The following is a 27,936-nucleotide window of genomic DNA, read 5'->3' as shown; positions in this document are numbered from 1 at the left end:
CTGGCTTGAGATGGCTGCCACCTATGGGTCAGATGATTGTCTGCAGTATTAAACAATTGGTAATTAAATATTTAATTTGTTTTCCCTAAACAGTGTAAAATTTTAGAAAAAACATTTTCACGAACATTAATTGTCACGCACAACGAGTCGGTGTGGAAAATGTCAGCTCGATTGGATCACGGGAAGTGGGTTAAAAAACGACCGAAAAATTTGCACGGTCGTAAGCGCGCAAGCGAACTTAATATAAAGGATTTAATAAAGGATTTAAAAATGCAGATCATACCAATGTGCTGCAAATATATTTCACGGGCAGAGAGTTACGCGATTACATTGGGACACGCAAGCGAAAAGGCCGCCGAGACCAACCGCTCGCACGAAGCGCGAACCACCGGGTGACACAGCCAGCCCAAGCAGAGATAGGGGTTGGTGAACCACGAGGACGCGATCATCTCTGCGCGTGTTAGAGGCCGCAACAGAACGTGAAGGGTCAACTTCAAGGGACAGTGCATACATTATCAGAGTCATGTTTTTTTTGTTTGCATTACGACTGCAGGTATTGTGGTCTATGCAAACATGACTCCTTGTAAAAAAGGTGTCAGTTTTGTTGCCAGATAGAAGGGTAAAAAAAACAATGATCAATTATCAGAACGTGAAGCAGCGAGTCGGTGGTCGTTCATCTCTGCACGGGACATTTCAAAAATCGGGATCTCGATTTCAGACTGGAGGAATCCGATGAGCTATGAAGCGCTTTTTTTCCACCCCCCCCCCCCCACACATGCCCAGTGTAGAATCTGTTTCCGTCGCTTCATATCTGCTGTGCCAATAGTACCCCCAACGGGAAATTCGTCGCGCGTTTGCTGCGATCATCTCCGCAGAGCGTGGAGAAGTCACGCCCCTGAAGCGTCGCATTTGCGGTTTGCGATGCGATCGTAGAATAGATTGCGTGCTCCCTGCCCCATGTCGACTGTGACGATCATTTGTGGCGCACGTCCTCATTTGTATCGGCCTCCTCTGGTCCGTTCCATCTCGGCTCTGTTATCGTTTCGGTGCCATCTACTTCGTCTCCGTCTTGGTTGCCGATTGGGCCGTTGTGCATTGCCCCGTCTCCGACCGCTCATTCTCATTTCCTCCGTAATCTTTGAATATCTACTTCACTGCATGATATGCAAATGTCACGCGGAATGCATCGTCCCGAAGAATGGAACTTCGCTGATAAAGCGATGCGTGCCTATTAGAGGTATGCATGTTGAATTTCTTTCGCACCGTACGTAGCCAACCATGCCGAACGAAGGTTCGGAGGAAGATACCAATTCGGGAGGAAGAGCGTTCCAGACGGTCGCAGAAGTGCATCTGAAGGTGCGCGAAGCAGTGACCACGTCTTTATCTCGATGGCTGTAGTGTGTTCATGAGTAGAGTGTAACCTGCACAGTGTAACCCGTACTTATTCAACAGGCAGAGACATCGTGGCAATGTTTAAAATCACGACGCTTGTAGGAACGGGATTCATACAGAAGCAATAATTCGAATAAACTCGAAATGACGCAATTGAGCGGGCGAGTGAGGCTGTGGCGGACACTGGATTTCATCGACGTGCCATGAAAAAGACCCATTGCCCGAAACGTCACCTATCATGTGTTTTCTTTTTCAGGCCGCAGTGTTGTTAATTGACAAACGCATTGAAATGTTTCGTCGTTGTCTGTGCTTGCGCACCACTGCCGACGCAGCAGGATCATCATCATCATCACAAATATAATTTATTTAGTAATCCGATCAGGTCGATGTGATTATATTACGCTCGAAGATGCATTCTATTGGCGACGCTGAGAGAGAGTTGGTGACAACTTACACGTTCTCATGGCAGGGCTGAGTCTATTCGCGAGGTGTTTCCTTAAAACAGGAGCGGGTTACACAGAATAAATACAAATATCGGCGATACGCACAAACTAAACGAATCGAGGCGCATACGAAGAAACACAACACAATGTTCAGTCACGCACGCATGCACGAGAGGTGACATTCATGACGAACGCGACATTTACTGGGGAATAAAACCTTTAGCAGCATGGCCGAGTGACTCGGGGGAGGGGGTGGGGGGTGGGGGGACGTGAATTCATTGGGACCGAGCGAATACTTTCTGAGATTCGCCATCGAATCGTCGTGGCAGGCAACATGAAAACCGAACGCTGCATCATCACTGGCACGTTTGGTGCGGCGGGTTTGTTAGTCTCTAGCCATATAGAGCTCTCTCTGCAGTCACGAAAGCTTTAAATCGAAATTTAGAGCTCTCTTCGTTCAGGAAGTGGCTTAGCTCAAATATAAAAGTAAACTAAGACATTTCGATTTAAAAGCTTTCGTGACTGCAGGGATTCATCTTCTTGGTTCTTTCGGTAAAGTCACTTAGAATGGAAATAATGATCTGTCTTCCTCGACAGACCTGTTCTCCACCTGAGGACGGCTACTTGCGTTGTGGCCGAAACGTCGTGAGAATTATTTTATAATGTTTTATTTTTATTATTTTATTATTTCCATTCCACGTGACTTTACCGAAAGAATTAAGAAGATAAACTAAAGCATTTTATTTGTATTTACCAGGTAAGGCCCACTGAGCTATACAGCTCTTTTTAAATCCTTTATATTAAGTTCGCTTGCTTGCTTGCGTGCTTGCTTGCTTACGACTGTGCAAATCTTTCGGTCGTTTTTTAACCCACTTCCCGTGATCCAATCGAGCTGACATTTTCCACACAGACTCGTTGTGCGTGACAATTTATTTTCGTGAAAATTTTTTTCCAAAATTTTACACTGTTTAGGGAATTTTTTTAAAATATTTAATTACTAATTGCTTAATGCTGGCAGACAATCATCTGACCCATGTGGCAGCCATCTCAAGCCAGAGGACGAGAGGACTCTCGCCACCACGCATATAAAGGATTTAGAGTAAAAAACTTTGTTTTTACGGGTTATTTTTTTCAGAAGCGACCTGGCAATCACAAATGACAGCTCAATGAAGTGGCTTATCACGTGGACATTTATAGCAGCAGCAGCCAAATGCTCTAAACGCGTGATGTTGAGTCTAAATGTGCAGGGAAAAACCGGAGGATCCGGAGAAAAATCCACGCGACCACGGGGAGAGAGACACGCAAATTCCAAATATGCAGGTGTCAGGGTCGGGATCGAACCCACGACCTCCTGTACACCAGACGAGGCAGTTAACATCTCCTAGCCACCGTGATGATGATGATGAGAGACACGCCAATTCTAAATATACAGCAGCAGCAGGTGTCAGGGTCGGGATCGAACCCACGACCTCCTGTACACCAGACGAGGCAGTTAACATCTCACCACCACCACTCAATGTTTCAAGAGTCGCAATGCACGATGGTGAATACGAGACTGTGGGTCCTTCATAAATATCGGTCACGAAGCGGTTCATCAAGAGTCGCAGGTTGCTATCCCCTGGGCAAAGCGATCCGATTTGATTCTAGATTTGCAGCTTTCGTGATTGCAAGGATTCATATTCTTAGGTTTTTTCGGTAAAGTCACGTAGGTAAAAAAAAATTAAAATTAATTAATAATAAAAAGTGGGCCGTTCCTGGCCCTTCCCCCCCCTCAACCATTATATATACGGAGTGGTATCTCTTGTAATCTCTCATTTACTTGATACAGCTGTCGGGCTGTGACGGTTCCACCTGAAGACGGAAGCTTGTGTTGCCTCCGAAACGTCGTGATTTTTATTTTTATTTTATTTTTTATTTTACTTTTATTAATTAAATTTTTTTTACCTACGTGACTTTACCGCAAAAAACCTAAGAATATGGATCCGATTTGAGTTCGAAAGCAGCGTTGTGGAAGTTCCCACCTGCAGCTGGTGTCTGCTGAAGGCCATCACAAATGCACAACAGGGGCGTGCGTGCGTGCGTGTTTTAATTAACGCCAATGCTAACACCTGGTGTGGGGAATTTGTTCGGGCACAAACCGCGACGTCGCACCGCAGGGCTGTGCGGAACTTCCGCAGGCAGCAGGCATTGACATCTGTCGGAGTGTTATGGGCTGGCACACCAGAGCACCAGAGGCGGCCGTGTACCGTGGACAGGGGGGCATTTTTTGTTGTCGTGTTCTTTCTAACGAACGTCGTAGGAAAGAAAAAAATTAACCCGTAAAAACAAAGTTTTTCACTATAAATCCTTTATATGCGTGGCGGCTAGAGTCTCGTCCTCTGGCTTGAGATGGCTGCCACCTATGGGTCAGATGATTGCCTGCCACCATTAAGCAATTGGTAATTAAATATAATTTATTTTTTTCCTAAAAAGTGTAAAATTTTGGAAAAAAAAATTCACGAAAATAAATTGTCACGCACAACGAGTCTGTGTGCAAAATGTCAGCTCGATTGGATCACGGGAAGTGGGTTAAAAAACGACCGAAAGATTTGCACGGTCCGAAGCGCGCAAGCAAGCAAGTGAACTTAATATAAAGGATTTAAAAACAACAACATCATCACGGACTTTCCCATGTTAACTTCTCCAAGAAAGAATTCCAAACTTGGAACGAAGAATGAATCCAATTGAGAGTTGATTTTTCCGACTCGAGTTCGTCGTTAAAATTAATGGTACATTGATTTTGTGTGACTGTTTTTCGTACGCACAATTTGTGGAAATGTTAAATGTATGTTTGAAATTACGTTACAGATGCCCTAAAACGCAACATTAAAAAAGATATATACATAAAGCTATATATTTGTTCACGCAACACAATCTTCGTCAACGTCTTACATTGCTACTTTATTTAACAATATCACAATGTTTTGATTTAAAGCTTTCGTGACTGCAAGGATTCATATTCTTGAATATAATATCACAATGGTCTATTGTTGTTAATTAAGACCTGGTGACCTCTGTCACTGACCCTAGGTCTGTGGCAAAACAATTCCACTTTTCTCTGGTTTGCACCATGTATGCGTGCATGTTGAACTTCTTTCGCACCGTACGTCTAATCGGAGGCGCGGGGGAAGGGCAGCAAACCATTGCCGCTTCCACAAAATGGTATCAATTTTATCGAGCCTGGGAAGGGATGATGGGCTGTGGCGAATGAAAAAAAGTGTAAATTCAGATTACAACACGTCACAGAAGATAAATACGCAAGGACTACTCGACGTGAAAAGTATAGGCTGTCAGCGGTCAGAGCATAAAATGCATCTTACACCCCGCTTCATGCCTTGTCTCAAAGCACTTATGCCGCAATTGATGCAGCATGTGCCCGCGCACCCCCTTAGCCAATCTCTGGAATGCGCTGGAATCTTCACGCTGTAACCCGTCATTTTTTTCCTGCAACATGCTTTCCGTACGCACCGTGATCCTCTCTCGCCCGTGAGCAAATCTCACCTCTTCCAAAATGAAAACTCGTTTCTTCAGAACTTCTTTTTTGCATTGCGTTCGTCGTCCGTCCCACCGCGACTCCGATTAGCGCGGTTGACCAAGTGCGGTGCGAAAAATGTTCAACACACGCGCGCACGCACAATGCAAGCGACTTGTTGGCCAACCTCGATGCGCCGTGAGAGCCCTTATATCTGCGTGAACTCTGAACCCAGCACACCGCGAAGCCTTAAGCCGATGCATTCATCTTGTCGGCGAGCCTTCAAAGTGACCTCGAGTTGACACTTGCCTCGGCAGAAGGATGAAAATCCCACCCTCACAATGATGGCGTGCACGCATATTATGCGCCACTGCATACATGCAATTCATCTTTGTTCTTCGAATAACGGCAGATGCTGGAGGAGGACTTGTTCATGCCTCCAGTGTGAACATTTCGTAATCAGAGCGGCTTCTCAGTGGCTTGCTGCACTGGACAGCTCTCGCGGTAGAGAAGCAACGGCTCCAAAGTGCAAGGTTGAGAGTTCATATTTGGGTCAGGGATGACTCGGCTCAGCATCATTGAACCCTGACCATCAAGATAAGAACTACCTGGCCAGCAGTGCTTGGTGTGTGTGTGTAAATATATGTGTGTGTGTGTATATATATATGTGTGAGTGGACTTGCCGATGACTGGTACCAGCGGTGTCAAAATCGGCCTCTGTGGAGGAAGCTCGTGAAGGATGCTACTGGGCAGTTGAAGGCAGTCGCCCTCCAACAACAACGGAGGGCGGAGGAGCGACGCTCACCACAACGAGCGGAGCGCCGGGTGACTAAAGCACAGCAAGTTGGTACAGTAGGGGGCACAGGTGGTGCATCAGCCAGTCATCTCTGTCATCTCAGTCAGTCGACCTGTGGCACCTGGGTCTGCCCCGTGACCTCCTGCCAGCGGGCGTTCGACACTTCACGTGGCCTCAAGGTGCACATGGCCTGGCACAAGCAGCGTGGTGACGTCACCGCCACTGAGTGGCGAATGGTGGTTGTTGTTGTTGTTGTAAAAAACTAGTTCTTGCCAAAGCGATGTGGAATTTCCACATTTTAATTCTGCAGCCTGCTAAGGTCGATCATTTAACATGAGGTAGCACTTTTTTTACGAAGTCAACAGCAGTCGTCCTACGGACAGACTGGACCCCACCATAGGAATGTGGAATTGTCATGCTTGGACTTATTGAGACGTGGCTCTCCATATTTTATTCTTTTCATAAAAAATGTTTTAACACTATGAGGCCTCCTTTACCAGTGGCAAAATAAAGTAATAGGTTTTTACCCTTTCAACTGGTACAAAACTGATACCTTTATACGAGAGATCATGTTTGCAATAACCACAACACAAGCAGTCAAAATGCAAACAAAAAGAAACAACTCTGATAATTATATGCACTGTCCTTGAAGTTGATTGGTCCACACCCGAGACAGCTTTTCTTAGAGCCTAGTCTCCATTGGTGTTAGACCAGATGACGCCAAAAGGCGTACAACTCAAAAACAGCGCACTATCAGAGTATTGCATTTTGACTGCTTGTGTTGTGGTTATTGCAAACATGATCACTTGTATAAAGGTGTCAGTTTTGTACCAGTTGAAAGGGTAAAAACCTATTACTATAAAACAATGTTCTTCGTATTTTTCTGGGAACTTCTCAATTATCCATAAGAGGTTTTCTTTTTTGTTAGATCGCGTAAATATAAATGTGTCGTTAAGCCCGTCTCCCCGCCCGGTGTGCTGTACTAGTAAATAATTTCCATGTTTTGTGTACGTGGCAAATCTCACAATTTGGCTGTGTCGGATGGTTGCGGGTTTAATGACACATTTATATTTGCGTGAGCTAACCCAAAAAGACCCTCTATTATGGATAATTTAGAGAACTTCCGAGAAAAAGTACACATGTTTTTTTTTCAACAGCCAAATACTCGAAACGCACGATGTTGATTCTAAATGTGGGGGGAAAAACCGGAGGACCCGGAGAAAAAGCCACGTGACCACGGGGAGAGAGAGACACTCCAAATATCCAGCAGGCGTCAGAGTCCGGATCAAACCCACGACCTCGTGGGTACGAGGCGAGGTAGTTAACATCTCGCCACCGTGGCACCCATAACATTCCACACCGGCGAGGCAAAGGTGGTCAGGACCGGTGCCAATTGCACCGCCTTGCTGGTATGCTGTGCCAGTCGAGGTGTAACGGTAGTGCAGTGGTCAGCCTACACCAGTAGGCCATCCCCTAGGTCGACTCAGCCTCAAATGAGTACCTGGTGCTGTGTGTAAACATCGCCATTGAAGAGACAGAGGCGGTTGGGCAAGGTGCTGGCCACCCCCCCCCCCTCGTGTACTGTGATGGCCCTAACAGCGGTTGCCCCAAAAGTCTGTCAAGGCATACTCTTAGTTTTTTCAGTAAAGTCACGTAGGTAAAAAAATTAAATTAAAATTAGAAAAAATAAAATAATAAAAATAACGACGTTTCGGAGGCAACACAAGTCTCCGTCATCAGGTGGGACCGTCACAGCCAGATTTGCCGAAACGTCGTGATTAATTATTATTTTATTTTTATTAATTTTAATTTCATTTTTTTACCTACGTGACTTTACCAAAAAAACTAAGAGTATGAATCCTTGCAGTCACGAAAGCTTCAAATCTGTCAAAGCAATAACAAAAAAACTATTTAACTATTTAAGAGGAGGGAGTGATCCATGAAAACTTAAATTAAAATGTTCACGTGCATCGTGAGTGACAGCTTCATGCAGCATTGGCATACACGAAAGCAATCATGAGTACAGGAACCCATATTCAGCGATTAATCAGTGCATCATTACACCTCTGTGTCGTCAGCCTTGTTATCGCTGCTCGTTAAAAGCACTTTCCCCAAGTCTACACGGAGTACCAATTTGTCTGCGGATACCTCAAAATATCTCAACCCCCCCCCCCCAACACACACAAGTTATAAATATGTAAATTGACAAGAGATATATGATTGCGGGATTGATTTTAATGGGGTAAAAAGTGGGTAACCCTCTGTACCCCCCTCCTTCTGTGGCAGAGGTCACAAACGGGTTTTGATTCATTACCCGTACCCGGCCGTACCCATACCCGATTGCGACCTCTGGGATGAAGCCATGTTGCAGGCGCGAGTGGGTTGATTCTAGGAACTTGAATTGTGAGAAGAGACAAGACGTTGGGAAATGAGTGACAAACGGTGACTCACCAGTGACTCACGGCCTACCCGTACCCGTACCCAGCCGCACCAAGGTCGCAAACAGGTACCCGTACCCAGCCGGGTACGGGTAGCCGGGTATCGGGTAGGGTACGGGTATCGGGTACCCGGTTGCTACCTCTGTTCTGTGGTCTTACCGAAGCAACGCAAGCCTTGGCGTTGAGGAAGAACTGGCGGATGGTAGCGCTGTCCTTCAGAAAGGCAATGCTCTCGATGTAGAACCTGCAGAGAGAAGACAAAGGCAAATATATCCCTTATAGCCTTAACAGACTGTTTGGGGCAAGTGCTTTTCGCGAGTAGCAACCGATGAAGCCTGGCACGGCACACGAGGGGGTGGGGGTAGCCAACAAGTTGCCCGGCCGCCTTTGTCTCCCCAGTGACGATGTTGACTACACACCGCACCAGGTATTAATTTGAGGCTGAGTCGACCTAGGGGAAGGCCCAGGACCGGTTCAGATAATCGGCACCGGGCGTTGGTGACCATGAGCGGGAATCGAACTCGGGTCGCCGGGTTCGCAGCGCAGCGCGCTGACCGCTACGCCACCGCTCCACACAGAGAGAGAAAAAACAGAACACACACAATATACATACCCCTGAACCAAAAAAAAAACGATCCCCCAAACCCAGTGTAGCGATACGGCCGCCTGGCACAGCAGAGCACAGCGGGGTGGGGTACGGCTAACGTCAACATCGAGCCTGACCCGCTGCTGTTCCTCCCCAGTGTCCACGTGACACATCACACCGGGCACTCGTTTAAGGCCAAGGATAAAGCTGCCCGGACAGCGTGAGACCGATCGTCACCGACAGTCAACTTTGGCTCGGGAATCCAAAGTCAGACGACCGAGGTTCAGAGAGCCCTGGTACGCTCACCACAGTATCGCCAAAACGCATTTCTTCAGAACTACTTTTTGTGTTAAGTTTGTTGTCCTTCCCCCGCACCAACAATTAGCACGGTTGGCTACATACGGTGCAAAAGAAGTTCCACATACATACAAACTTACACACACACAGGCAAATAAACGCTCAATAAAAAAACGGGACTGGCTAAGCATCGCAATATAAGACTCTCCTGCAAAAAGATGATTGAGAATTCGGCAAGGGCTTTCCTGGATAAATAAACAAGTGGCAAGTTTCTCCAATGCAGTCCACGTACGTTCACAACACAATAATTAAAGCACATTCTAAAACGCTCTCCAGTCCAAACATTAGCCATGAACACAGCCATCCCAGGAATGCTGATAGCCATCAGTCCTACTGCTACACCGAGCAATGGAAAGAGGCTGTTCCATTTTACAGCCCCACTTTAAAAAAATGTCATCGCATACATTTCCTCTTCACCAATGTCCGGCGTTTATGTATTTTGCATCGCGTCGCTTCGAACCAGGGCTCCGTATCTAACAGAGATGGATGGGGCTTTGCCTTTAAAATGCCTGGCAGTTCACCAGCATTGCTTGCAGGCAAGCCTGACTGCGGATGAGACACTTGAGCGATGAGACGCAAAAAACCGGTGCGGAGTTTTGCTTGTGTCGAACAAAATGCTGCCGAAACAATATCACACCCAGAAGGCCGTGGCAGCTCATGGGATTTGTACCAAAATATACTTTTCAATACATGTACATTGCACGTGGAGTAACAGGTACATGAATGTGTCGCGACTGTCTGCACGTGTATGTTGTGTCCGTATCGAGCAGCGTTCTTCACGGTCGCTGACTTTAGCCACCACCGTGAGGGCAGCCACACATCTGAAACCATTGCAGGTTTGATAGCAGCACGATGATGATGGGGGGTGGGGTGTTGTCTGTCACGTGTCGTTTGTTTTAGTTTCTCAGTTTTTTTAAAGTTTCATTTATTTGGTATAGCCCTGTGAGCCATTCGGCTCTTGAATCGGGTGCAACCGCAACAAACAAAAGACAAAAACATGAACAAGAAAACATCTTGTAGTGACTATGTGACTATGTGCAAACAGAAAATCCAGGAAAAAACAGCAAAATATTCCAGAAAAAGCACCGTCCACCAACGCTGTGTGCAAAAATCCAAGTGGGATGCAAGTCAAACAACAACAACCACAAGACAACTTAGATTAAGGCCATCAGTCTATCTCCGTACTAAAGGCCACCAGGACCCGCCAACGTCCCGTGGGCCTTTCAATGTAAAAACACTGGCCAAGAGCATTGCATTGCGTTGTACTGGTAAACCATGTGTAACAAGGCCAGCGTATGAGATAGGATTGTGCGTGGCCACCAGTGAATACATTTTTTCGTAAGATAAAAATGCATGATTATAATAAACCAGCACGTTGATGAATGTATTTCGTATTCAGCTGACACACAAATATCGTCCATGCCATGCGCAAGGTTGGCTACGTACGGCGTGAAAGAAGTCCAACATACGGTACATACATATACGACGAGGAAAGGTTAGTGTTCAATGCTCGTATTATGGCGGTAACTGAAAAAAAAACCCCAACCTTCATTTCTCCTACAACACCCACATTTTACTTTACATCGCATTTCACTCGTGTGGATGGCTGCAATCATTAAACACAAACCCGCAAAACAATTTGGGTCGCTCGATTGAAATGGAACGAAAGTACACGGGGCTCTTTCGAGACGAAACGCAATCTCGAACCGGCGCGGCACAACAGCGGGGCGGGCGAAAAGTTTGCTGCGCCGCAAGTCGTCGTTGTTCACATTTCACGCTGCCTTCGCGGATGTCATGAGCCCACACATTTTGGTTTGTTTGTTTCGTGCACATTGGGATGCTTCAGTGGCCAATGGTGCCCTCACAGTGGCCAGCGCGCATTGCTTTTTAAATCCTTTATATTAAGTTCACTTGCTTGCTTGCTTGCTTGCGCGCTTACGACCGTGCAAATCTTTCAGTCGTTTTTTAACCCACTTACCGTGATCCAATCGCGCTGACATTTTGCACACAGACTCGTTGTGCGTGACAATTTATTTTCGTGAAAAAATTTCCCCCCAAAATTTTATACTTTTTAGGTAAAAATAAATTATACTTTAATTACCAATTGCTTAATGGTGGCAGGCAATCATCTGACCCATAGGTGGCAGCCATCTCAAGCCAGAGGATGAGAGGACTCTAGCCGCCCATTTCAAAGACCAATGTGGGCTGAGTTGTGGCCCATTGAACACGCATATAAAGGATTTATAGTGAAAAACTTTGTTTTTACGGGTTCATTTTTTTCTGAGCGAGATATCTGGGGGGGGGGGGGGGGGCGGCGTGAACTCGGCTTGAACGTCATTTGCCCCCCCCCCCTGCCCCCCCATGGCACGCACCGACCCCACTATCTCTCTGAACCTCGCCGGGCATGTAATCTGTTACGCGCGAAAAAAAACTCAGGATGCCTGTTGTAGTGCATTTGGGTAATACATTTCCATCCTGGATAATATCTATACTTGGGTGCCACGGTGGCGAGATGTTAACTACGTCGCCTGGTATGCAGGAGGTCCTGGGTTCAATCCCGACCCTGACGCCTGCTCTGTATTTAGAATTAGCACGTTCTCCACGTGGTCGTGTGTTTTTTATTCTCCGGGTCCTCCGGGTTTTCTCCCCATATTTAGAATGAACGTGCGTTTAGAGTATTTGGCTGCTATAGATGTGTAATGACACAGTGGTACACGTGATCGGCCACTTCAATCGACCTATTATTTGTGGCCAGGTCGCTTCTGAAAAGGAGCTATATAGCTCAGTGGCCCTTACCTGGTAAAATAAAACAAATAGTTTTTAATACTAAAAAACCCCATCTACAGGTCAAGGTGCAAACGTTGCCCTTGGTTGGCTACGTATGGTGCATAAGAAGTTCAACAGACGCACATACAAAGCCCCGCAAGTGCCTTGGCTCGTGCGACTTATGCCAGACGGGGGAGGGGGGGGGAGCTCCACTGCTAGACGTAGCAATACTCTGCCACGCTGTTGCAGACACTTTTAAAAGAGGTGGGAATTTCCGCACTTGACTCCACCACGCGCGACCCCTGCCCATCGACCGACTGCGGCGTGCTACCTTACGCTGCTGTGGGTGGCGAGAGGCGCTGAGGATCTAAGGAACGTGCCCGGCGCTTGAACCGCTGCAGCGGGAGATCAAACCGAAACTGGGCGAGGTCTCTATCGCAAGTCCAGTGTGCTCACTGGTGCGCCAAAGAGGAAAAAATTATAGTAAAAACATTGAAAATCTATTGCTTTTGTGTAGAGATGAAGAACAGTGGGACTTTTTGTTTGTTATTTCCCAGAATCCTCCACAACGTCGGATAACGAGCGACAAAGGGGAAGACCTAAAGCAAGAGCAGACCTGAAGCGCTTGGGTGTAGAACCTGCCACAGCCACAGAGGATTGATCACACGGGAGGCAGGAGGCGGCGGTGAGGTGTGGTGCATATCAGTTCATCGGAATTTTGAGAATTTCAACTTGCAACGCACGCACGGTTCACTTTGCCTCGGACTCCGAGGCACGAGGAACCAGAGACAAGCCGGAAGGCGTTAGCCAGGCAGTGAGTCGGCGCTACAAACAATTGCTCAATATCTGCAGTCTTCTGTATGTTGAGATGTTTTGCAGCCAATCGCACTCATTACACACAAAGTGCTTGCCACAAATGAATCACGATACTTTGCTGATCTAGTCAAGGGGCATAAACCATCATGCTAACTCTGGTCATCCTTGCAGCGGGGAATTTTGGCTAACCATTGAACAAACATGGTCACTGCATCGCGCACTTTCAGATGCGCTTCTGGAATGCTCTTCCTTCCGACATTAGAAAGGCACTAGAGTTATGCAAATCTAAATTTACAATGTATTTCTTTAGGACTGCTTGTTGTGTTTAGATTGTTGTTCTTCCCCCGCACCTCCAATTAGCACGGTTGGCTCCGTACGGTGAAAAAAAAAGTTAAACATACACACATCCGTGCGCAACACGTAAGAATACGGAGGAACAGCTAATTGAGCTAAAAATATCACGAAGAACATCTGCCACAACTCTGGCTTACTGTTGTCAGGCTGCAGCCAGAAATTGAAATCTTCACTAATGCTCCAACTCGAAAAAGGACGCGTATAATTTCCTGGCTACTACCGTACCTGTGAGTAGGGGAGATGTTTTAGTCATTGGTGTCAAGGTTTTTCTGCCGAATTCTTGGCTCTGTGGCTAATTCCGTGTGCGGTGAAAGTTCAGAGTTCCTCTATAACTTTGGGGGTGTACTGTGGACAGTTTGTCAGCAGTCACAGACTTGCCGGTCTGTTTATTAAAATATATATTTAGTCCTTTCCCTCCAATTGTATCCCGACTGTGCTTGGTGTCACGTCATGGAGACACAGTGTGAATTTGGATATCTCGCGGAGCAGTGGAATCCTGAATGTCGTAGGAAGAGCTCAGGGGAGCAAAGTATCACAGGGCTACCACCTTTGAGATGCCTTCAGGTGACCTCTATTCTAAGCTGGGGGCGGACAGAGTACATTCCCACCCACCCTGCTACAACAGAGGAATGTTTGTCGCGTGGCAGTCAAACCGAAACATTTTCGAAGTACGATTTGCTTTATTCTCAAGAGTTGGAATTTAGGTAACTTGGAAGCGCACAAGCGAACATTTTATGGAATGGGTTTTTTTGTGATCAGATCCGAGACTCACTAACGTTGAGAAGCCAGTTCAATGCCTGGATTTGAACCTGGGATTTCAGCGCTGCCATCTACGGTCATTGCGCTGACCTCTAAGCATGATCCTCTGGAGCCAGCCAGGCTAGCTGTGTTTTTCTTATTTTTACATCATAACCACCCGCTAATTTTTGATAAAATGTCCATCAAACTCTGAATATAGTAAGACTCGTGCACAAAAGAAGTGAATCAATCATCCTTTGCAGCAGCATTCAACAATCAGCATCCAACGTGGTAAATAAATAACGGAAGAATAGATTGTCTTTGCAGCGAGAATTGACGAAAAATACAGCATTTTTTTTCTTTATTAAAACTGAACGTGCCGTCTTTCATCCCAGAAACACGGTCACATGTTAAACCCTCGGCAGACAATGTTTGACTGCATTCTGCATTGAACCGTGCATTTATCTAGAATTGCGTAGAGAATTACTCGTGAACTGAATGAGGTACGGCTGTAATTTTTAAAATAGCAACAAAAATAGGCAGCACATGAATTAACCTCGCCGACGATAGTGCAACATCACAAAATGTGTAATTTCTACATTGCGCATACCGCCGTTTAGTCAATCCACTCTTAGTGGGAGACCTCCCAATGTCCTGTTGGCCATGGGGGGATATTTGACCATTCATCACCACGCTGCTCAGCACCCGTTGGTGAAGGAGGGGGGGGGGTGTGTGTCGTTAGGACTGGTTCAGATAGCTTTCTAATCTTATATAAATGTATATAGCAGTGCCTTATTCCAAGGCGCTTTGCAATAATTATAAAAATGTACATGAGATGAGAGTGGTTAAAATAAAGAGTGTGGTTGTTATTGAAAGTGGTGGTGGTGGTACTGAGAGAGAGAGAGAGCACCTCTGGAGGGTATTTTGGACTCTTTTCCACTCCAGGAGGATATTTTAAACAAAGACAAAGATCCCCCGTAGAGGCTTCACAGACTGTTGGGGCAAGTGCTGTTAACGAAGCAGCACCTATGAAGGCCGGCACGGCACACGAGGGAGGGTGGGTGGACAGCACCGTGCCTGACCGCCTTTGCCTCCCCAGTGGCGATGTTTATGAACCGCACCAGGTCCTCATTTGAGGCTGAGTCGACCTAGGGGAGGCCCAGGAACGGTTCAGATAATTGTGTGTTGGCTGTGAGCGGGACACACACAGTTGCCAACGGTTGAGCACCTCAGCATATTTGATTTAGAGACACCGTAATAATATAGATTCAGATCAATAAGTTATTAATCCACACATCTGAGCAATGCAATTTAAAATCAAATTCACTGTGTATAGGGTCAATATCATAATTAGATTTGATTCACATCTTGAAGGTCATGTTTTATGATTGAAAGATATCACTCTTGCTAACAATGATTTGTAAGAATAATAGCAACAAGCTTTATTTCGCATCCTTTCTAATTCCACTGCTGGGGATCAAGGGACTGCTCGTGCTATTTTAAATTGTGGGGTTTTGCTTCACCATACTTCACCGCGCTTGTCAGGAAGCAGCTGAGAGGGCGCCTAAGACTTATTTCAATGTCGCTCGCCACTGATGCTGGCCATGGCCGTGAATCGAAATCAAATGGGCAAGTTTATCGCACAATGGGCCAACCATTGCGTGCCACACATCTCCAGCCAATATATACACAAGTTACGTAATTATTGTCATCATCATCATCAATCACCAACATTACAACTAGAACCAATTTCAGAATGCAAACGCATTCCATACATATTATATGAAGACGTGCGATACACATCGTCAATTGATTTATTGAAAATTAATTATTCTAAGAACGCAGGCATCGCATATTGCATACTCTTTGGTTCTTTCGGTAAAGTCACGGAGGTAGAAAAATAAAATAAAATGTTTTTTTAAATAAAATAAAATAAATTGTTTTAAAATAAATGCTTTATTTATTTTTAATTTTTCTACCTACGTGACTCTACCGAAAGTTGAGTTTCATGTCTTGTTTTCACTGTCGTATTTGTACCGTCTTCGAGGACGGTCGCTTGTTGTTGCGATCGAAATGTCGTGATCTATTATTTTTTCTACCGACGTGACTTTACGGAAAGAACCAAAGAACATTAATTATGCAAATGAGACTGAAAAAACCAAGATAATGTATATAAGACAGGAAATAATGTCCATGAAAACAATACGGCAAGGATGTCACAGGCCGTCTAAGTGCAAACAAGACATGAAACTCAACTACTGTAGTTTTATTTTACCAGGTAAAGCCCACTGAGATATATAGATATTTTTCAGAAGCGACCTGGCCACAAATGATAGCTCAACGAAGTGGCCCATCACGTGGACATTTATAGCAACCACATACTTTGAACACACGTCGATTCTAAACGTGGAGGGAAAAACCAGAGGACTCGGAGAAAAATCCACGCGACCACCGGGAGAACATGCAAACTCCAAGTATACAGGCGTCAGGGTCGGGATTGAACCCATGACCTCCTGTATACCAGGTGAAGTAGTTAACAGCTTACCACCTTGGCGCAGAGAGTACAAAATAAATGGTGTAAAAGAGACAGTACAAGCAAGAGATAGGACAAGCAAGACAAAAACAATCCCTTCTAGTATCAAATTGTTTCTCGGAATTGCGAAAATTCCATCAAATCACAGGCAGCAGGCAAGTGCGTTACCACATGACTAATTATTTGGTTCAGAAAATACATAATGTTTCCCTTCATTTGGCAGCGATGCATTATTCATGAAGAGCATCAGTCAAGAGTATTTATCATGATGTGGAAGCTGCGCTGATTTATATAAATGGCGCTGAAGAATTACTAAACCATCCCCACTATAATAATCAATTTGGTACAAAAAAAATGAAATTTCATAGCGTAATCTACAAGAGTTTGACTTTACGTCTGACCTTACAAATGCTAATGGTCCGATTTAGAAGTGCAAACACAAAATAAGAAAAACTTGCCGTTGCAGTGCAATGAATGAAAATTCCCAGCATTCTGACGGTGGCAAGCAGAACTGAACCCTTTTAAATTGGGGGCGGTGGTGGTGGGTCACGCTACTGCAGGTGGCTGCCTGTAATCCAGCACTGTGGATGCAGGCAGCAAGAGGTTTTTTTTTTTTGGCTGGCCATCGAAGACTTTGCAGTTTTTTCCTGGATTTTTCTAGTTTGCGCATAGTCACTTTAACATGTTTTCTTGTTCATGTTTTTGTTTTTTTGTTTATTGCGGTTGCACCCGATTCAAAAGCCGAATGGCTCACAGGGCTTTACCAAGTATATTAAACTGAAATACTGAAAATGAAACTGAACAAAAACAGTCACCGCATCGCGCGCTCTCAGATGCGTTTCAACAAATATAATTTTAAAAAATCCAACGCAGCAGGACCCTGTTGAAAAAGAGTCATTAAGGCTCGGTCGGTTGTGGCTTTCCTGGATGAATTCGTAAATTATTATCACGTATAAATGGTCTTCACTGTCAGTGCAGTGAGATCAGTCGATTGCGAAAAATGGGTGACCCATCTCCATTGGTGGCCTTGAGGCTGTGATGGAAATTCCACATTCCCATGACGTGAGCCAATATATTTATATGATCACTATTTACTTCCTCACAAATGGCATTCAATCGATCAACTACGGAGAGATCGTAAGCTGAGCTGACTATTGACCGGGATTTGAAAGTTCTGATAACCACACTGCCACCCAACTGGATCTCCACTCTAAGGCCCTACGTTTATACATAATCATGGCTTGTGTCTCTAAGTTCAGATATCATGCACCACTGATGTTAAATTTATAATAATTTACTTTAATTTGTAAGGCGCCTTCCACTCGTGTGTCAAGGTGCCTCGTGAGAATAAGGACAAGGAAAGGCCAAGAGAGAAGCTAAGGGGCCGTCCATAAATGACGTCACGCGATTTTGGACGATTTTTGACCCCCCCCCCCCCTAGTCACACGGCGTCACAAAAAGTCAGACGCCCCCTCAAATATGACGTCACAAAGCTGTGTCCCCCCCCCCCCCCCCAAAACATGCTTCAAATCACTTTAAACTATTAGCATTGATGTTGTAGGAGAAAACATTTATTTAAAAGTATATTTAATTAAGTAGAACGTGCTGTCTGTATTTATTTAAAGTTGCGCATTTTGATGTGACGTCACATTTTTCACCACCCCCCCCCCCCCCGTCGTCACACATTGTCACAAATGTCTGACACCCGCCCCCCCTAGGTGCGTGACGTCATTTAATAAACTGACTTAAGAAGATGCGTTTCCAGACAAGACTTTAAAGTATCCACAATATCGGATAAACGCTCGTCTGTGGCCAGCAATCTAATTCTGGTACCGGGTTCATATCGCAGTGCGCAAACCACGGCATCACCGCTCCACTGCTCCATCCAGACATTTTATATTTAAACTAGCTTTACTAGCCGGCATCGCCCGAGACTTGGATTCTTGTCTTGGATTAACACACGGCCTACGCGGAGGGTGGGGGGGGGATGTGTGACGTCAGCAGGCACACTGCGTGACGTCAGCAGACACACTGCGTGACGCTGCCGCATGCGGGTGACATCACAGATGTGACATCACAGACGTGACGTCACAGATGTGACATCACACATGTGACGTCACCGCTCACTTGCCGTGCAAAATATATCCATTATTGCGCCTCCCCCCCCCCCCCCCCTCAAATACTAAATTATATTTTTATACTTTTTGCATTGTGTAGAGTCTGGAAGCTTCCCACATGCCAAATTTCAAGTTTGTTGCATGTCGGGAAGTATGCTAAACATTTCGAACAGACACACATATTCATAAATTTCCCTTTTATATATATATAGATTATTATTACGATGCGTTAGTGTGACGACGCGTTCAGACGTTTCACGGAATGACGAGGACGGGACGAATTTTTCCGACGCCTTCCCACAAAAGATATTTCTGCAGAGCGTGAAACACCGCGGGATATTTCTACAGCTCTCCCATGTCCTTTGGCTCTTGTTGCGCATGATGGCGGCGGCAGCATCAGCAGCAAGATGTTCGGGAGCTAGATGCCAAAGTGGAGGTCTGCTTCTAGATTGGAAGCTTTCGTGACTGCAAGCATTAATATTCTTAGGTTTTTTCGGTAAAGTCACGTAGGTAAAAAATGTAAATTAATAAAAGTAAAATAAAATAATATAATATTTTAATTTTATTTAACTTTTAATAATTTTAATTTTTTCGGTAAAGTCACGTAGGTAAAAAATTTAAATTAATAAAAGTAAAATACAAATAAAATAATATTTTATTTTTATTTTACTTTTATTAATTTCAATAAAAATAAAATAACATAATATTTTATTTTTATTTTACTTTAATTAATTTCAATTTTTACCTACGTGACTTTACCGAAAAAACCTAAGAATATGGAGGTCTGCTGCTGGCAACGACGAGAGGGCTTCAGGAGTTAAGAGTTCGTGTCGTTGCGCCATTCCTGCACAGTGTGGTGTTGACTCTGAGGTCGTGACAGGGTTTTTCTTTCTCATTATTGTTGTTTGTACACTCCTGCACTGATGCCTACTTCGCGATATAACGATGGATTTGATTTGACAATGTGCACACACTGAAGACGATCCCATGCGCCCTTCCCCCAAACCACCACCCCCATCTACAGGAAAACGTACGCAGCAGCAGCGGCAGCAGCAGTGCTGAAGAGGCCCCGTTGTTGTGACTTATGGACTCAAAATTAATCAACATTATTTCATGCCGGCGCTGCTGCTGCTGCTGCATTGGTGGTGGTGCACAAGCACAAACAACAACAACAACACAAAACTCAACAAATTCCTCACTAGCATCCAATGTGTGGCCTTAAAGGAAACAAAATGTATGGCAAATACATTTGATATGGGGAAAGGACATTTGGCCAAAACGTCGATGATCGCATATATTTCGTTTCAAGGCAGCGTCATTGACGAATGCGTGGAATGTTTTGTTGTTTGACATGTAACGCCGGTGGTTGTATTTGTACACACCGCGTACGTGATCAACAATCCCAGCGTAATTGGACTAAGATGGAATGTCACACCGACCTCACGTTGGCTTAATTTAAAACCGCGTTATGACTCCAGAGCAGGTTAAAAGCACCCTCACCCCCCACGTGCATCGTATGATGGCTATCTCTGTTAGTAGTCTCGCGTTTGTGGAGACCATTCCACATTGCTATGACGAGGGCCAGACTTTCTATGGATCGACCAGTGTCCATGACCCACTACAGTGGAGTCTGTTTTCAAACACACGCCTTATAATCACATTTTACAGTCACTAAAATCAATGGAAACCTAGTAACTAGCCCAGAATCTCGATTTAAAGCTTTCTTGACTGCAGGGATTCATCTTCTTGGTTCTTTCGGTAAAGTCACGTAAAAGGGAAGTAATAAAATAATAATAATAAAACATAATAAAATAATTCTCACAGCGACAGCGTCTGCATTCAGACGCTGTCGCCTCGACAGACCTGGTTTTCACCTGAGGACGGCTGCTTGCGTTGTGGCCGAAACGTCGTGAGAATTATTTTATGATGTTTTATTTTTATTATTTTATTACTTCCCTTCTACGTGACTTTACCGAAAGAACCAAGAAGATGTAGCCCAGAATCCATTGCGACGACGTATCTCTATTGTAAAACGAACTAGTGTGTTAAAGAAAAGGCGGCATTGGCCCTATTATTAATCAAGGTTTCAGTCAATTGAGCCGCTTTATATAATTTAAGTAAGAATATTTACATTATTAATTTGATCAAATTACACCAAGTATCGCCATTGCTTTGCTACAGGGTGAATAAAATAGGTACCGCGTAGTGGGGAATTGGCGGTCAAATGGAGAGGTTTACCTACCCCCCCCCCCCACTTGCCACAAGAATGTGGAATTTCCACCAATTGCTTCAGGACGTCCAACAAAGGTGAGCACCACTCCGTACTTGTTAAGCTTGATGCTTGATGAGAGATGTTCTCGTGGAATGAGCACCCTCAAAACGATTAGTGTGGTAAGGATGTCAATATATGGCAATGCGTACAAGGGTCAGGTCTGCAGTCCATTAGGTGGCCGGGCAGCTCAGGGGTCAGAGCGCTCAGCTGACCACTGCCTAAGGGCGTGCAGAGATATTAACTACTTCGCCTGGTACACAAGAGGTAATGGGTTCAATCCCGACTCTTGACGCCTGTATATTTCGGGGTTTGCATGTTCTCCGTGTGATCGTGTGGATTTTCCTATGGGTCCTTCGGGTTTTCCCTCCAGATTCAGAATCAACATCACACGTTTGGAGGACTTGGCTGCTATAGATTTTCACGTGTTAGGCTGCTTCATTGGGCTATCATTTGTGACCAATTTCTGAAGAGCTGTATAGGTCAGTGGCCCTTTACCTGGTAAAATAAAAAAAAGTTAAGTTAGGTCCAGGGTTCTCAAGAGTAGCGAGAGCTCGACGTAAGCATGTTGCCAGATAAAAGGGTAAAAAACCAATGATCATATTTTGTTACTGGCAAATGAGGTTCCAATGGTGTAAATGCTTACCCCGAGCTCTCATACTCTGATGGTTCATTGTCCTTGAGTTGTGCACCTTTTGGCGTCATCTGGTCCAACACCATGTGAAACTAGGCTCTAAAAAAAGCTGTCTCGGGTGTGGACAAATCAACTTCAAGGACAGTGCATACATTGTCAGAGTTAAGTTTTTTGTTTGCATTCCGACTCCAGGTATTGTGGTCAATGCAAACATGACTCCTTGTAAAAAAAGGTGTCAGTTTTGTTGCCAGATAAAAGGGTAAAAAATCAATTATCATACAAATATCAGGTTGACTGTCATATGGTGAACGGGACTCTCAGTGGCTGAGCGGGTGGGAAGGGGCTGTCGCCTACTGCGTGGTTTCGAGGTCACCCGAAGGCTACTCAAAGTGAAGCTTTTTTTTCACTAGCGTGGAGCTTTTCACTCTTCTGCGAGATATCCCAATGGATCCATCATCTCACGGCACGAATCTGCTAACACAATTAGAAATACATTTTTTTGCGGGAGTAAAAGGTTAACTTTGGCAATGCCGTATTGACTAGTTAATTCAATTCAGCGATGATGAAAGGCATGGCGGGCCGGGGTCTCACCAACAGGGATTCGATTCCCTTGCAGAGGGATGGCCTCCCTCTGAGTCGAGGCCACTCGGTCGCGATGCGTGGCCGTTACCACCCATGGCTAGGCCACCGATTGACTTCCAAGAGCGTGCCAATGCTACCGCTGGGTGGATAGGGAATAGACCGTCAGCCGTTTTTGACCTTTACTGCAGCCTTGCACCCCCCCCCTTTGATTCTCAATCGTTACAAAAGTATCGAATGTTAAGAAATACATAGGGTGTGATGCAAGGCCGTAGCCATGGAGTCAACATTGGGGGGGGGACCAAATCTTCCAGGGTGTCTGGGGGTCCCAACCCAGAAAAATATCTAAATTTTAAAACTCATTTCCTGCCTAAAATATAAAAAAATTCACTAACACATGGGATGGACTTTTTATTTACTTGTTTACAATAATGTCTAATAGTGTATTGTATTACATTGCTCTGTTTTTATTTTTTTACCACTTCTTGTTTCATTGTATGTAATGGCAGAGATCAGGGATTAATAAAGTACAACCATAACCACAATAATATAAACAGAAATGTATGCATTGATTTACATGAAGACAAGTCCAGATATTGTGGCCAAGGTTTAGCAAATTGTTGTTTTTATTTACATAGCATAGCAACATTTTTTTTTATAGCAATATATTGGGGGGGGGGGGGGACATTTTAAGCATATTTGAATATTGGGGGGGGGATGTGTTCCCCCCCCATTATATATTATAATTACGGCCTTGGTTTGATGAAACAAAGTAGTTGTACTTACGTGTCTGTGCTCAATGTGTGTTTCGATGATTTGCCTTCCAAAAATATCTGGCCATGTCTTACACCCCCAGAAAGGGCATCTCGCACCCCCAGGGATTGTGTGCACCCCCAAGTTAAGAACCACTGGGTTAGAGGAAGGAAAGGAACAAAAATAATAAAAAAAACACGAAGGGTGGGTGATGTTTCACGTGCTTTCACTGGGAATCAAACCGTGCCTCTCCATGAAACTCACCGCCTTCATCATTAGAAAATAATAATGATAATTGGTTAATATTTCAGGTAATGGCCTTTCCTCAGACAGGAACGATGTATTGACTCGTCATTGGAGATTTGCTCTTCACACGGTGGCATCTCGAGGGGAGGTGGGGGGTGGGGGGGAGAAGGCGAGCTTGAATAAGATGTATCCAATTCATTGCAGGACCGAGCCTTTCGCTCCGCGCTGCGTTCCCATTTTCGCCGCTGAGCACTTTCAGAAATCGGTCGCCCTCCTCGATGATGGCTTCAATCAGAAACGAATCGTCACCACCGCCTTGCTCTTCCCCGCACTTGCCCCCCCACCCCGCACCGCACGCACGAGTCCTATGACAGGCGGATCGCGTGGGTGGGTGGGGGGGTAGCCACCAGGGGGGGCCACGCTGTCCACGCAGCTTGTGTGGGTGGGGTGGTGGGGGGGAGTCAGGACGGACGGATTAGAGACCTTTCCACTAAAGTGTCCGCCGAGGAGATCGCTGAGATTCGGCTTACCACCAAGGCCATTTTTCGTTGCCCTCTGAGAGCAAAACAGTCTCTATGGAAACCTCCGCTGAAGTAGCAGGGGAGTAAATATGACGTTTGATTCATTTTTTATTTTTCTCCAAAGCGAGGGATTTCGATCACTCGGTTCAAACCCAGAAGTCAACGTGGCTCCCATGCTCGAACGAACAATGCAGCAGCAGCAAGCAACAGCAGGCAGCAGCAGCAGGCAGCAGCAGCAGGCAGCAACAGCAGGCAGCAACAGCAGCAAGCAGCAGCAGGCAGCAGCAGCAGGCAGCAACAGCAAGCAACAAGCAGCAGCAGCAGGCAGCAGCAGCAGGCAGCAACAGCAAGCAACAAGCAGCAGCAGCAGGCAGCAGCAGCAGGCAGCAACAGCAAGCACCAGCGGCAGGCAGCAGCAGCAGGCAGCAACAGCAGGCAGCAACAGCAAGCAGCAGCAGCAGGCAGCAGCAGCAGGCAGCAGCAGCAGGCAGCAGCAGCAAGCAGCAACAACAGCAGCAGGCAGCAGCAGCAAGCAGCAACAGCAGGCAGCAACAGCAGCAAGCAGCAGCAGGCAGCAACAGCAGGCAGCAACAGCAGGCAGCAACAGCAGCAAGCAGCAGCAACAACAGCAGGCAGCAGCAGCAGGCAGCAGCAGCAGGCAGCAACAGCAAGCAGCAACAGGCAGCAACAACAACAGCAGCAGCAGCAAGCAGCAGCAGCAGGCAGCAGGCAGCAACAGCAAGCAGCAGCAAGCAGCAGGCAGCAACAGCAAGCAGCAACAGCAAGCAGCAGCAAGCAGCAACAGCAAGCAGCAGCAAGCAGCAACAGCAGGCAGCAGCAGGCAGCAGCAGCAGGCAGCAGCAGGCAACAGCAACAGCAGCAACAGCGGGCAGCAACCGCAGGCAGCAGCAGCAGCAGGCAGCAGCAGCAGCAGTAGCAGCAGCAGGCAGCAACAGCAGGCAGCAGCAGCAGGCAGCAGCAGCAACAGGCAGCAACAGCAAGCAGCAGCGGCAACAGCAGGCAGCAGCAACAGCAAGCAGCAGCAGGCAACAGCAGGCAGCAGCAACATCAGGCAGCAGCAGGCAACAGCAACAGCAGGCAGCAACAGCAGGCAGCAGCAGCAGGCAGCAACAGCAACAGGCAGCAGCAGCAGCAACAGCAGGCAGCAGCAGGCAGCAGCAGCAGGCATCAAAAGCAAGCAGCAGCAGCAGGAAGCAATAGCAAGCAGCAGGCAGCAGGCAGCAGCAGGCAGCAGCAGGCAGCAGCAGCAGGCAGCAGCAGCAGGCAGCAGTGGCAATAGCAGCAGCAGCAACAGGCAGCAGCAGCAAGCAGCAGCAGCAGGCAGCAACAACAACAGCAGCAGCAGGCAGCAAGCAGCAGGCAGCAGCAAGCAGCACCAAGCAGCAGCAGCGGCTCACATCTCTCTTGACGGCTCCCAGCCAGTCGTGGACATTCCACATTCCACGCGGTTGTGGGCCAGTGTCTCCGTAAGACAATCACCAAAGACTTCCCCCGTCCACGCCTGCGCTAACATCGCTACACTATTGGAAGTCAGTGCGGCAATTATTGTATTCGCCCCCCCTGCCCCCCCCCCAGGGAGATGATAAGGCTGAGTTGTCCTCTTTACCAGGATTTGAACTCTCAACCTTACAAATAGGAGTGAAGTGATCCCATCACAGCACCACCGAGTAAGGGGCCGTCCATAAATGACGTCACGCGATTTTGGACGAATTTTACGACCCCCCCCCGTCGTCACACGGCGTCACAAAAAGTCAGACCCCCCCCTCAATTATGACGTCACAAATCCCTGCCCCCCCCCCCCCAAATAAATAAAACATGCTTCAAATCGCTGTAAACTATTGTCATTGTAGTGCATATTTAATGTGGCGCTGCACTCTGATGCTGTAGGAGAAAACATTTATTAAAAAAGTCTATTTAATTAAGTAGAACGTGTTGTCTATATTTATTAAAAGTTGCGCATTTTGATGTGACGTCACATTTCTCACCCCCCCCCCCCTAGGTGCGTGACGTCATTTATGGACGGCCCCTAAGCTGCTCCCACCATCGTTTGCTGATCGACTTTACGCGGACGTCTGCCTGTTGGTGGGTTAATACACGGCTCCGTCTCTGCGCCATACGACCACTGGCCAAGTCTGACAAACGCCAACGCCATCATTTTCTGCCACCATGCAAAAGCTCTCCCGTGCCAGGCAATCAATCAAACAGATACATCGATCATTACCTTATTCAGCTCAAACTGAAGGCCCATTTATAGTCATCGTTCCCTGTTCTGAGACGGGGTCAGATGTTTAAAAAAATATAAATCTGTTTTAGATACGATTCGTGTTCACGCTTGGGGTCTCGGTTCAGTCACCCACAAACAAAAGTGTGCCATGCTCCGTTCAGCGGCCTCGTTATGGGGAAAATTGGGATCCACATTAGAGTGGATCAGCTTGAATACCTGCTAGAAATTGCCGGTGGCGACACGAATCGAACTATTCATTATCCCACAATGACCGGCTCCCCCCCACCCGACCCCCCTTTTCGCTCCTCTCCCCCTCCGATCGCTGCCCCCCCCCCTGCGTGAGTAGCGAGGGGGGGGGGGCAGTGACCCCGACCGCTCTTCCCGTTTTCCTGCCCTGTAGGCCCCTGAACCCGGGCTCTGTTGTCCGCAGAACATTTGTCGTCCCCTCCTCCTTGCCGCCCGTGCTCTTTACCGGGCTCATATACATTTTTATTTTATATACGTGACAATGTTTATTGAAAAAATATTTAAAAATGCATAAACAATTTAAACGTAACAATTAATCCGCTACGACCGACTCCAGTGGCGGCACGCACGCTAACGCCATGCCATCATCCTTCAGGGACCCCCTTATTAATAATTTAAAACACACAACTACCGCCCCTACACGATGCGGCCCCTTCTCTCTCTCTCTTCGTGGCGTTCCTCGCGCTCCGCTGTCCGTTTCCTCGTAAACACATTCCTGCGGAGGGAGCTGGTAGGAACGTTGGGTTGCTCGGTCAATGGCCAGGGTCAACGGCGGCGTGGTGTATTCCGCAAATATGGCCGACTGTGAGGGCAGGCACAAGCCGGCGTGAGTAGGTTAAACGTTGAGTTTTATAAGGGCACCACGGGGTGACCAGCCCCTCCCCACCCAGCCCAGCCCAGCCCCACCCCTCCCACCCCCCACCCAGCCCCACACAGCCCCTCCCCACCCTCCCCACCCAGCCCCTCCCCACCCTCCCCTCCCCACCCAGCCCCACCCTCCCCACCCAGCCCCTCCCCACTCTCCCCACCCAGCCCCTCCCTCCCCACCCAGCCCCTCCCTGCACGACGGACGGACGGACACAATAATCCCCTGTGGGCTGGTGTAACCAGGAGGTTCCTACCAGTATCATCGCTTACCTCCTTGATCTCCCATCCTCCCCCCCCCCCCCCACACGCTTTTCGTTCCTTTTGTTTTCCCACTGCGTGTTACTGACGAACACAACGTGGTCAAATTACTCCTTTTAAACAAACAAAAAAAAGACAAGAGGCTGTTCTTTTTTAAAAAAATTCATTATAAAGTGCCCAATAATCGTTTCGGCTCTAGTTCATGGAATGGACAGTCATTCAATATCACTGTGGACAACTCAAATTGATGACATCCGTTTCGTCCAGATGATGGCATTAGTTGTATCTGAGGTAACAAAAACAAGAAACACAGGTGGTGCCACGGTCTGTAACCCTACGGGCCGTGGCGTAAACACCACTGTAGTCTGCGCTCCTCCAACAGAGGAGGAACGGCAAAACGACACGAAATCTCTAAACTCCTGGAGCCTTGTCGTCGTGGCCACCATCCCTCGACATTGGTATCGAGAGCTCCCCCCAACATCATGTCGACGTATGCAAAATATAAAATTATATTCAAGTAACGATGATCCGTCCAACACATTGTTTGCCTGTGTCCAGGTATAGCCGAACATGTTTTTCACGTAAAAGTAACATAAACAAATCAGGCAACATTGTGTATTGCTGCTGCCTTTCAGTTACAACTTTGGGGGAAAAAGCCACTATGTGAAGGAACAACACGCTGGATTACGA

At 46.5% G+C, this 27,936-nt stretch overlaps 1 protein-coding gene across 6 annotated transcripts in view; it reads right to left on the bottom strand.

Annotated features, from left to right (window-relative positions):
* Positions 1-27,936, bottom strand: part of LOC133355385 (FERM domain-containing protein 4A-like) — a 308,322-nt gene that overhangs the window by 128,770 nt on the left and 151,616 nt on the right. For 5 of the 6 annotated variants that reach the window (XM_061572640.1, XM_061572639.1, XM_061572642.1 and 2 more), the window contains exon 5: positions 8,740-8,824. In XM_061572640.1, the coding sequence (XP_061428624.1) occupies positions 8,740-8,824 (85 nt within the window). Of the gene's footprint in view, positions 1-5,375; positions 5,393-8,739; positions 8,825-27,936 lie in introns of those variants that run through there. The other variant, XM_061572644.1, reaches the window with a different exon arrangement.

This window comes from Lethenteron reissneri, chromosome 51 (assembly GCF_015708825.2).
Source record: "Lethenteron reissneri isolate LAM-NWPU_2019-01 chromosome 51, ASM1570882v1, whole genome shotgun sequence".
Lineage (NCBI taxonomy): Eukaryota > Metazoa > Chordata > Hyperoartia > Petromyzontiformes > Petromyzontidae > Lethenteron > Lethenteron reissneri.
This window is presented reverse-complemented; position numbering and strand designations above follow the sequence as displayed.